The sequence below is a fragment of the Amblyraja radiata genome, chromosome 15 (genome assembly GCF_010909765.2).
Source record: "Amblyraja radiata isolate CabotCenter1 chromosome 15, sAmbRad1.1.pri, whole genome shotgun sequence".
Taxonomy (NCBI): Eukaryota; Metazoa; Chordata; class Chondrichthyes; order Rajiformes; family Rajidae; genus Amblyraja; species Amblyraja radiata.
Genome location: NC_045970.1, coordinates 9,068,074 through 9,080,804, shown reverse-complemented (window position 1 = coordinate 9,080,804; position 12,731 = coordinate 9,068,074). Strand labels below are relative to the sequence as shown.

Here is a 12,731-nt window from a genome sequence, read left to right as displayed (position 1 = left end):
CACTCTGTGTGAAAAATGTTTTTCTCATCTCGGTCCTAAAGGATTTCCCCTCTATCCCTAAGCTGTGACCCCTTGTCCTGGACTTTCCCAACATCGGGAACAATCTTCCTGCATCTAGCCTGTCCAACCCCTTAAGAATTTTGTAAGTTTCTATAAGATCCCCCCTCAATCTTCTAAATTCTAGCGAGTACAAGCCAAGTCTATCCAGTCTTTCTTCATATGAAAGTCCTGACATCCCAGGAATCAGTCTGGTGAACCTTCTCTGTACTCCCTCTATGGCAAGAATGTCTTTCCTCAGATTAGGAGACCAAAACTGTACGCAATACTCCAGGTGTGGTCTCACCAAGACCCTGTACAACTGCAGTAGAATCTCCCTGCTCCTATACTCAAATCCTTTTGCTATGAATGCTAACATACCATTCGCTTTCTTCACTGCCTGCTGCACCTGCATGCCTGCTTTCAATGACTGGTGTACCATGACACCCAGGTCTCGTTGTATCTCCCCTTTTCCTAATCGGCCACCATTCAGATAATAGTCTACTTTCCTGTTTTTGCCACCAAAGCGGATAACCTCACTTTATCCACATTATACTGCATCTGCCATGCATTTGCCCACTCACCCAGCCTATCCAAGTCTCCTTGCAGCCTCCTAGCATCCTCCTCACAGCTACCACTGCCCCCCAGCTTCGTGTCATCCACAAACTTGGAGATGTTGCATTCAATTTCCTCGTCCAAATCATTAATATATATTGTAAATAGCTGGGGTCCCAGCACTGAGCCTTGCGGTACCCCACTAGTCACTGCCTGCCATTGTGAAAAGGACCCGTTTACTCCTACTCTTTGCTTCCTGTCTGCCAGCCAGTTCTCTATCCACATCAATACTGAACCCCCAATACCGTGTGCTTTAAGTTTGTATACTAATCTCTTATGTGGGACCTTGTCGAAAGCCTTCTGAAAGCCCAGATATAACACATCCACTGGTTCTCCCTTATCCACTCTACTAGTTACATCCTCGAAAAATTCTATAAGATTCGTCAGACATGATTTACCTTTCATAAACCCATGCTGACTTTGTCCAATGATTTCACCACTTTCCAAATGTGCTGCTATCCCATCTTTAATAACTGACTCTAGCAGTTTCCCCACTACCGATGTTAGACTAACTGGTCTGTAATTCCCTGTTTTCTCTCTCTCTCCCTTTTTAAAAAGTGGGGTTACATTAGCTACCCTCCAATCCTCAGGAATTACTCCAGAATCTAAAGAGTTTTGAAAAATTATCACTAATGCATCCACTTTTTCTGGGGCTACTTCCTTAAGTACTCTGGGATGCAGCCTATCTGGCCCTGGGGATTTATTGGCCTTTAATCCATTCAATTTACCTAACACCACTTCCCGGCTAACTTGGATTTCACTCAGTTCCTCCATCTCATTTGTCCCCCGGTCCCCTGCTATTTTCGGCAGATTATATATGTCTTCCTTAGTGAAGACAGAACCAAAGTAGTTATTCAATTGGTCTGCCACGTCCTTGATCCCCATGATCAATTCACCTGTTTCTGACAGCAAGGGAACTACATTTGTTTTAACTAATCTTTTTCTCTTCACATATCTATAAAAACTTTTGCAGTCAGTTTTTATGTTCCCAGCCAGTTTTTTTCATAATATATTTTCCCTTTCCTAATTAAGCCCTTTGTCTTCCTCTGCTGGACTGAATTTCTCCCAGTCCTCTGATAGGCTGCTTTTTCGGGCTAATTTGTATGCTTCATCTTTTGTTTTGATTCTATCCCAGATTTCCCTTGTTATCCACGTATGCACTACCTTTCCTTCTTTTCCAAACTGGGATGAACAATTGTTGTAGTTCATCCATGCAGTCTTTAAATGCCTTCCATTGCATATCCACCGTCAACCTTTTAAGAATCAATTGCCAGTCTATCTTGGCCAATTCACGTCTCATACCCTCAAAATTACCTTTCTTTAAGTTCAGAACCCTTGTTTCTGAATTAATTATGTCACTCTCCATCCTAATGAAGAACTCAACCATATTATGGTCACTCTTGCCCAAGGGGCCACGCACAACAAGACTGCTAACTAACCCTTCCTCATTACTCAATACCCAGTCTAGAATAGCCTGCTCTCTCGTTGGTTCCTCTACATGTTGGTTTAGAAAACTATCCCGCATATATTCCAAGAAATCCTCTTCCTCAGCACCCCTGCCAATTTGATTCACCCAATCTTTTTGTAGATTGAAGTCACCCATTATAACTGTTTTACATTTGTTACATGCATTTCTAATTTCCTGTTTTATGCCATCCCCAACTCCACTACTACTGTTAGGTGGCCTGTACACAACTCCCACTAGCGTTTTCTGCCCCTTAGTGTTTCGCAGCTCTACCCATATCAATTCCACATCCTCCAAGCTAATGTCCTTCCTTTCTATTGTGTTAATCTCTTCTCTAACCAGCAACGCTACCCCACCTCCTTTTACTTTCTGTGTATCCCTCCTGAATATTGAATATCCCTGGATGTTCAGCTCCCAGCCTTGGTCACCCTGGAGCCATGTCTCCGTGATCCCAACTATATCATAGTCATTAATAGTTATCTGCACATTCAACTCATCCACCTTATTACAAATGCTCCTTGCATTGAGACACAAAGCCTTCAGGCTTGTTTTTACAACACTCTTATCCCTTATACAATTATGTTGAAAAGTGGCCCTTTTTGATTTTTGCCCTGGATTTGTCTGCCTGCCACTTTTACTTTTCACCTTGCTACCTATTGCTTCTACCCTCATTTTACACCCCTCAGTCTCTCTGCTCACACATTTAAGAAACCCTTTCCCTTTAACTCCATCCTCGACTATCACATTTCACACCCCACCCCCCTTATTCAGTTTAAAACCACGGCACTGGGCCTGTACTCGTTGGGGTTTAGATGGATGGGGTGGGGGGGCTTCATTGAAACCAGCCAAATAGGGAAAGTCCTGGATAGAGTGGACGTGGAGAGGATGTTTCCACTAGTGGGAAGGTCTAGGACCCGAGGCCCATAGCCTTAGAATAAAAGGACATACATTTAGAGAGGAGAAGAGGATGAATTTCTTTAGTCAGAGGGTGGTGAATCTATGGAATTCCTTGCTGTGAAAGAAGGCTGTGGAGGACAAGTCAATGGATATTTATAAGTTGGAGATTGATTAGTACGGGAGTCAGGGGGTATGGGGAGAAAGCTGGAGAATGGTGTTGGGAAGAAAGATCAGCTATGACTGATGGTGGAGTAGACTTGATGGCTGAATGGCCTAATTCTGCTACTATAACTTATGAACATGACCTTTCCATCCATTCTGTCAGTTCTCCATAATAGTTTGAAATTTTTAATTGTCACCCTTCAATCTTATAGGTTGCAGGAAATGCAACCCTCATTTGTATAGTCACTTCCATGGCCGTCCGAAGGGGGGGTGCGCTGGGTGCGACTGCACCCCCCTTTTTCCCCCCAGAGTAAGAATAAATCCCCAGAAATTTTTTTTTTGAAATCGGAGCACAATCAGGGTTTCCACTTTGTTGGAAATCGCCCGAAATTCTGGTTGCGGCCGCTGGGGGAGAAACAAATGCGCCCATCCGTGCCTGCGCAGTGGGGAAGCGATGCAAAATGGTGCCGTCTATCCGCGCGTGCGCAGTGGGCCCGGGGCGGGATCAGACTGCCATTTGTGGTTCAACTATTGAGCGCGAAACCGCGAGTCTACTCCAGGTAAGTAGTGGGGGGGGGGGGGCGGTGTCTGCCAGGCCGCCCGCCGGGTCCAGCGTTTCCATCCGCGGCGTCGGAGCCTCGCCACCGGCCAGCCTGGCGACCAGGAGACCTTCTTCCCGTCGCCGGGCGGGAGCGGCTGTAACACCAACACGAGACGCCGCTGCGGCGGGGCCCGCTGCCCTCGCCTCCCCCCACCGCCCTCACCCCCCCCCCCCGCCGCCAGGGCCCAAGCCACCCCCGCTGGCCCCACGCCGGCCCACACTGACCCACGCCGGCCCACACTGACCCACACCGGCCCACACTGACCCACGCCGGCCCAGCCACCTTCATCTTCGCACCCCCCCCCACCAGAAATAGGGGGGGATGTGAGTGGGGGGAGGGAGAAAGGGGAAGGGAAGGGAAGGGAAGGGAAGGGGGAGAGAGATGGGGGAGGGGAGAGAGAAAGGGGGAATATCTTTAATGAGATTGTAAAATTGAGGTAGGTTTTAAAGCTATTATATTTTTTCCTCATGAATAATATCAAATAATAACAAACAATTGGAACTGCTTTCTTTGCCTTGATAATAATACTGAAAAATATGAATTCCAAAGTTTGTGACTCTTTTTGCAGCATATTTTTAATATAATTTGAATATTACAAAAATCTGCATGTTTTCAGGGTCATCATGGATCTGTCCATGGTAGTCCGTTGATGATGTTGCTGCTGAGGAGGGGGCACATATGCGTCAAGCCGATAGCCTAATTGTTAAAGAGTTAAAAGATAGTCTAATTGATAAAGAGCAGAGAAGAGGAATCAGAGCTGCCAAGGAAAGGTACTCTGAGAAGTTGAAGAGCAAGTTCTCAGCTAGTGACACTTCTTCAGTTTGGAAGGGCATGCAAGAAATCACCAGCTGTAAAAGGAAAGTCCCCCGCTCTTTGGACAATCGTCAGCTGACGAACGACCTGAATGAGTTTTACTGCAGGTTTGAAAATCAGAAACGTAACCCTGAAACCCCCTTCCCAGCAAACACAGCCAGACCCCAGTCTGCAAAGAATGGACCCTGCACCCTCTCCTTCCCATTCACCACTTCACACCTACTTAAGGCAAGACTCCAGTATGAAAAGAGTGGTCCCTTTCCCACCCCAACCAACACTTCACACCCACTCACAGCCTGACCTCAGTCTGCAAAGACTGGGCCCTTCTACACCCAACCCACTCCAATCACCACTTCACACCCAATTACTCATTTTTAATCAGTCCCTGCAAAGACGTATTATCCCTGCCTGCTTCAAATTCTCCACTGGTACACAAAAATGCTGGAGAAACTCAGCGGGTGCAGCAGCATCTATGGAGCGAAGGAAATAGGTAACGTTTCGGGCCGAAACGTTACCTATTTCCTTCGCTCCACAGATGCTGCTGCACCCGCTGAGTTTCTCCAGCATTTTTGTGTACCTTCGATTTTCCAGCATCTGCAGTTCCTTCTTGAACTCAAATCTTCCACTATTGTCCCTGCACCCAAAAAGGCAAGGATTACTGGTCTTAATGACTACAGGCTTGTCGCACTGACCTCTGTAGTCATGAAGACATTTGGAAAAAAAGAAATGAAGACCCTTAAAAGGCTTGAGCTGGAAAATATCACAACCCCCCTGCTGGACCATCTGCATTTTGCAAATTGGGCCAATAGATCTGTGGATGACGCAGTCAATCTGGACCTGCACTTCATCCTCCATCGCAGATAACTTCATCTAGATCACCAGGGGACCTATGCGAAGATTTTGTTTGTTGATTTTAGCTCTGCATTCAACACCATTGTGCCATAGCTACTACGCTCCAAACTTTCTGAGTTGACTGTGCCTGAACCCCTCTGTCGGTGGATCAACAGACAGGAAACAGCATGTGAGACGGGAAAGCATATCTCGGACCCGCAAACGCTCAGCATAGGAGCACCGCAAGATGCGTACTCTCCCCTCTCCTCTACTCTCTAGCCACACCAATGACTGCATCTCCACAGACACCTCTGTCAAGCTTCTCAAGTTTGCGGACGACACAATCCTGATTGGACTGATCCAGGATGGGGATCTCTGTACTCGTTTCAGTTTGACTTCTTTCCTATAACATGGTGCCAAGAACTGAACACAATATTCTAAATGCGGTCTCACCAATGTCTTATTCAACTACAACATGACCTCCCAACTTCTATACTCAATACTCTGACTGATGAAGGCCAAAGTGCCAAAATACTTTTTGACCACCTGATATACCTGCGACTCGACCTTCAAGGAACCATGCAACCATCAACCATTTCTTTGCCCACCTGGCTAATTGATCCAGATCCTGTTGCAATCATTCACAACCATCTGCACTATTTGCAAAACCACTCACATGCTAATCTTGCCCTGTTCTGTGACGTTTCACAGAGCGCTGGAGTAACTCAGCGGGTCAGGCTGAGTATAGAAGTTGGGAGGTCATGTTGCAGTTGCATAAGAAGTTGGTGAGGCCGCATTCAGAGTATTGCATTCAGTTCTGGGCACCACGTTATAGGAAAGATGTCATCAAACTGGAAAGGGTACAGTGAAGATTTACGAGGATGTTGCCAGGACTAGAGAGCCAGAGCTATAGGGAGAGGTTGAGTAGGCTGGGACTATTTTATGGAGCACAGGAGGATGAGGGATGATCTAATAGGGGCACTTTTCAACAAAATTGTATAAGGGGTAAGAGTGTTGTAAAAACAAGCCTGAAGGCTTTGTGTCTCAATGCAAGGAGCATTCGTAATAAGGTGGATGAGTTGAATGTGCAGATAGCTATTAATGACTATGATATAGTTGGGATCACGGAGACATGGCTCCAGGGTGACCAAGGCTGGGAGCTGAACATCCAGGGATATTCAATATTCAGGAGGGATAGAGAGAAAGGAAAAGGAGGTGGGGTAGCGTTGCTGATTAGAGAGGAGATTAACGCAATGGAAAGGAAGGACATTAGTTTGCAGGATGTGGAATCGGTATGGGTAGAGCTGCGAAACACTAAGGGGCAGAAAACGCTGGTGGGTGTTGTGTACAGGCCACCTAACAGTAGTAGTGAAGTTGGAGATGGTATCAAACAGGAAATTAGAAATGCGTGCGACAAAGGCAAAACCGTTATAATGGGTGACTTCAATCTACATATAGATTGGGTGAATCAAATTGGCAGGGGTGCTGAGGAAGAGGATTTTTTGGAATGTATGCGGGATAGTTATCTAAATCAACATGTAGAGGAACCAACGAGAGAGCAGGCTATTTTAGACTGGGTATTGAGTAATGAGGAAGGGTTAGTTAGCAGTCTTGTTGTACGTGCCCCCTTGGGCAAGAGTGACCATAATATGGTTGAGTTCTTCATTAGGATGGAGAGTGACATTGTTAATTCAGAAACAATGGTTCTGAACTTAAAGAAAGGTAACTTTGAGGGTATGAGACGTGAATTGGCCAAGATTGACTGGCAATTAATTCTAAAAGGGTTGACGGTGGATATGCAATGGAAGACATTTAAAGACTGCATGGATGAACTACAAAAATTGTTCATCCCAGTTTGGCAAAAGAATAAATCAGGGAAGGTAGTGCATCCGTGGATAACAAGAGAAATCAGGGATAGTATCAAAGCGAAGGATGATGCGTACAAATTAGCCAGAAAAAGCAGCATACCGGAGGACTGGGAGAAATTCAGAGACCAGCAGAGGAGGACAAAGGGCTTAATTAGGAAAGGTAAAATAGATTATGAAAGAAAACTGGCAGGGAACATAAAAACTGACTGCAAAAGTTTTTATAGATATGTGAAAAGAAAGAGATTAGTTAAAACAAATGTAGGTCCCTTGCAGTCAGAAACGGGTGAGTTGATCATGGGGAACAAGGATATGGCGGACCAATTGAATAACTACTTTGGTTCCGTCTTCACTAAGGAAGACATAAATAATCTGCCGGAAATAGCAGGGGACCGCGGGTCAAAGGAGTTGGAGGAATTGAGTGAAATCCAGGTTAGCCGGGAAGTGGTGTTGGGTAAATTGAATGGATTAAAGGCCGATAAATCCCCAGGGCCAGATAGGCTGCATCCCAGAGTACTTAAGAAAGTAGCTCCAGAAATAGTGGATGCATTAGTAATAATCTTTCAAAACTCTTTAGATTCTGGAGTAGTTCCTGAGGATTGGCGGGTAGCAAACATAACCCCACTTTTTAAGAAGGGAGGGAGAGAGAAAACGGGGAATTACAGACCAGTTAGTCTAACATCGGTAGTGGGGAAACTGCTAGAGTCAGTTATTAAAGATGGGATAGCAGCACATTTGGAAAGTGGTGAAATCATTGGACAAAGTCAGCATGGATTTACAAAAGGTAAATCATGTCTGACGAATCTTATAGAATTTTTCGAGGATGTAACTAGTAGCGTGGATAGGGGAGAACCAGTGGATGTGGTGTATCTGGACTTCCAGAAGGCTTTCGACACGGTCCCACATAAGAGATTAGTTTACAAACTTAAAGCACACGGCTTTGGGGGTTCAGTATTGATGTGGATAGAGAACTGGCTGGCAAACAGGAAGCAAAGAGTAGGAGTAAACGGGTCCTTTTCACAATGGCAGGCAGTGACTAGTGGGGTACCACAAGGCTCAGTGCTGGGACCCCAGCTATTTACAATATATATTAATGATCTGGATGAGGGAATTGAAGGCAATATCTCCAAGTTTGCGGATGACACTAAGCTGGGGGGCAGTGTTAGCTGTGAGGAGGATGCTAGGAGACTGCAAGGTGACTTGGATAGGCTGGGTGAGTGGGCAAATGTTTGGCAGATGCAGTATAATGTGGATAAATGTGAGGTTATCCATTTTGGTGGCAAAAACAGGAAAGCAGACTATTATCTAAATGGTGGCCGACTAGGAAAAGGGGAGATGCAGCGAGACCTGGGTGTCATGGTACACCAGTCATTGAAAGTGGGCATGCAGGTGCAGCAGGCAGTGAAGAAAGCAAATGGTATGTTAGCTTTCATAGCAAAAGGATTTGAGTATAGGAGCAGGGAGGTTCTACTGCAGTTGTACAGGGTCTTGGTGAGACCACACCTGGAGTATTGCGTACAGTTTTGGTCTCCAAATCTGAGGAAGGACATTATTGCCATAGAGGGAGTGCAGAGAAGGTTCACCAGACTGATTCCTGGGATGCCAGGACTGTCTTATGAAGAAAGACTGGATAGACTTGGTTTATACTCTCTAGAATTTAGGAGATTGAGAGGGGATCTTATAGAAACTTACAAAATTCTTAAGGGGTTGGACAGGCTAGATGCAGGAAGATTGCTCCCGATGTTGGGGAAGTCCAGGACAAGGGGTCACAGCTTAAGGATAAGGGGGAAATCCTTTAAAACCGAGATGAGAAGAACTTTTTTCACACAGAGAGTGGTGAATCTCTGGAACTCCCTGCCACAGAGGGTAGTCGAGGCCAGTTCATTGGCTATATTTAAGAGGGAGTTAGATGTGGCCCTTGTGGCTAAGGGGGTCAGAGGGTATGGAGAGAAGGCAGGTACGGGATACTGAGTTGGATGATCAGCCATGATCATATTTAATGGCGGTGCAGGCTCGAAGGGCCGAATGGCCTACTCCTGCACCTAATTTCTATGTTTCTATGTTTCTATGTTTCTAACAGAGGTGTATAAAATCATGATTTGAATAGATATGGTTGAGTCTTTTGCCCAGAGTAAGTGAATCGAGGAGCAGACGACATAAGTTTAAGGTGAAGGGCAAACGATTTAATAGGAATCTGTGGGGTATGTTTTTCACACAAAGGATGGTAGGTGTATGGAACAAGCTGCCAGAGGAGGTAGTTGAGGCAGGGACTATCGCAACATTTAAGAAACAGTTAGACAGGTACATGGATAGGACAGGTTCGGAGGGATATGGATCAAATGTGGGCAGGTGGGACTAGTGCAGATGGGGCATGCTGGACTGAAGGGCCTGTTTCCACACTGTATCACTCTATAACTCCTATCTTTCCCTCTCAAACCCATTCTCCTGCCTTCTCCCCTTTACCTCTGATACCCATATCAATCAAGAATCTATCAATCTCCTCCTGAAAAATGTCCATTGACTTGACCTCCACAGCTGTCTGTGGCAATGAATTCCACAGTTCACCACCCTCTGACTTAAGAAATTCCTGCTCATCTCCTTCCTAAAGGAATGTCTTTTAATTCTGAGGATGTGGCCACTGGTCCTAGACTCTCCCACTAGTGGAAACATCCTCTCCAAATCCACTCCATCCAGGTTTTTACCATGCTGGGACAGCTTCACACTGTGTCCCAAAGCTTGTGTCCTGTCCTGCATCACCCAAGGCAGCAGAGATGTTATAGGAGAGGGCAAGCTGCACACTAAATCTCGTTGCACTGACGTGCAATGACAATAAAAGATATTATTATTATTATTATTATTATTATTATTATTATTATTAAGTACCGTAACAAAGTAGCTCACGATGGTTTGGGTAACATTCAGGAATGTCTATGCATGTCACTCCATGAATATTATTGAAGAACGGTCTCGGCCCGAAATATAATCTATACCATTTCTCCAGAGGGTCTATTTTCCCTTCACCCATCTGCCCAAGCCCACTCTTCCCCCTCCTTTCCTATGTTCCTTTCCACCCATAAACCTCTCTCTGCCTTTACATTTCACTCCTCTTTCAAATCTGCTCTACTTATCTACATGCATTTTTCTTCTTCACTTTTTAGTCATAGAATGATGCAGTGTGGAAACAGGCCCTTCAGCCCAACTTGCCCACACCGACCGACATGTCCCATCTAAACTAGTCCCACTCGCACGCGTCTGGCCCATATCGATCTAAATCTGTCCTATCCATGTACGTGTCCAAATGTCTCTTAAACAGTAGGATAGTCCCAGCCTTAACTACCTCCTCTGGCAGCTCGTTCCATACACCCAGCACCCTTTGTGTGAAAAAGCTACCTCTCAGGTTCCTAATTAATTTCTGAAATATTGGTCATAAAATTGGTGCAAAAATGTTCCAAAATAAGGCTCAGAATGCATCAGGGAGCATCTAAAAACCCTGGCATCAAGGGACTTCACGCTTCGTGCTCGTGATGTGTGCAGCGCGCACATTATTTCACATTACATTTTTTGTAATCCTGTCATGCCACCCTCCTTTTTGAAAAGCTTCGTACGGGCTTGACTTCTTAGAATGTAACCCTTGGAATATTATCATGGTAAATCAAATACAGTATTCTCCTATGGTCAATAGTAAGTTGTCATGTGTGGAACTATTCACAGTTCTCAAGGCAGGGTCGAACTGGGGTTTTGTATATCTGTAACATAACCTTTATCTCCTTGTATTTCAGATCCTCTGCACATAAAGATCACATGTGCAGTGACATTTATGATTATATCGTAAAAGTTTCCTAACATTTGGTGTTCTATGTACATGGATCAAATTTCTGTGGATTATTGTTGCTTCTGTTTTTTCCCTGTGTACTTGAAGCTATATCCAGATCCGCTGCATGTGCTTGAAGATACTTGAAACTTGGTGATCAGAGCTTCTGCTATTTTTGTTATAACATGCTTAGTTAACTTCTCACATTGTCCTTCACATTTTGCACCACTATGTTATGCTATAAGCATTTTTCTACCAATGTAGCACTTTAATATTTTGAAAGATAATTCAGTTTCTAACCTCAAAAATATGCTCTGGTATCTCTCTTTCATATGGCGGCACTTGCTTATAGCAACAATATTCAGGAACTCCAGAATTTCTATGCATCAGAAGACGAAACCGTCTAGACTGCTCCAATTTTTCATCTGTAATAAAGTTAAACTCATCTTGCATTTGCTGTAACCTAAAGTATTTTGGGACATTTTGATCCTCCTCAGTGGCATACTGTCAGAAAGAGCAGAAGTACAAATTACACATTAGAATCTAATCTTGTTTTAAAGATAAGTTATGTTACCCGATGTGATGCAGGTTTAGATAATATTTCATTTAATATTTCAAATAAATATTAATTCCCTAGAAATTTAATCACAGAATGCTTATTTGTTTAACAACACGATACTTTAAATTAATTTACCACGCTTCCAACCATTTCTAATTAATTCATTTCAATTGTACTAATATAAAGTTGTGCAGAGAAGGTTGTGCCAAATGGAAACATGGCCTTAAGCCTATTATTCATGCTGACCATCAAGTACACAATTACACTAATCCTATTTTTCATCCTCTCCATCTTCACCACGGAGGTCCGCTGGACTGGAGGGCGGCATCTTCAGCCTGGATCGCCTCAGCGCAGAGGGAGAACAAGGAGGGAAGAGACAGAGACTAAGACTTTTGCCTCCATCACAGTGAGGAGGTGCTTGGTGAACTTACTATGGTGGATGTTAATTTGTGTTTATTGTATGTTTTGTTATTTATTATTATTGTGTATGATTGCAGGCAACGAAATTTCGTTCAGACCAAAAGGTCTGAATGACAATAAAGGAATCAAATTCAAATTCAAAATTCAATTCTCATCGACTTGTCGTGGATTCTATTAGTCACTTACAGTGCCCTCCATATGTTTGGGACAAAGACCCATCATTTATTTATTTGCCTCTGTACTCCACAATTTGAGATTTGTAATAGAAAAAAACATATGTGGTTAAAGTGCACAATGTCAGATTTTATTAAAGGGTATTTTTATACATTTTGGTTTTACCATGTAGAAATTACAGTGGTGTTTATATATGGACCCCCATTTCAGGGCACCATAATGTTTTGGACACAGCAATGTCATGTAAATGAAAGTAGTCATGTTTAGTATTTTGTTGCATATCCTTTGCATGCAATGACTGCTTGAAGTCTGCGATTCATGGACATCAACAGTTACGGAGTGTCTTCTCTGGTGATTCTCTGCCAGACCTGTATTGCATCCATCTTTAGCTTATGCTTTTATGGGGACTAGTCCCCTTCAGTTTTCTCTTCAGCATATAAAAGGCATGCTTAATTGGATTCAGATCGGGTGATTGACTTGG

At 44.1% G+C, this 12,731-nt stretch overlaps 1 protein-coding gene across 1 annotated transcript in view; it reads right to left on the bottom strand.

Annotated features, from left to right (window-relative positions):
• The window catches only part of LOC116981653 (coiled-coil and C2 domain-containing protein 2A-like), a 182,031-nt gene that overhangs the window by 82,898 nt on the left and 86,402 nt on the right, over nt 1-12,731 (bottom strand). Inside the window, exon 18 of the mRNA XM_033034740.1 lies at nt 11,398-11,601. Coding sequence (XP_032890631.1) covers nt 11,398-11,601 — 204 coding nt within the window. The remainder of the gene's footprint in view (nt 1-11,397; nt 11,602-12,731) is intronic.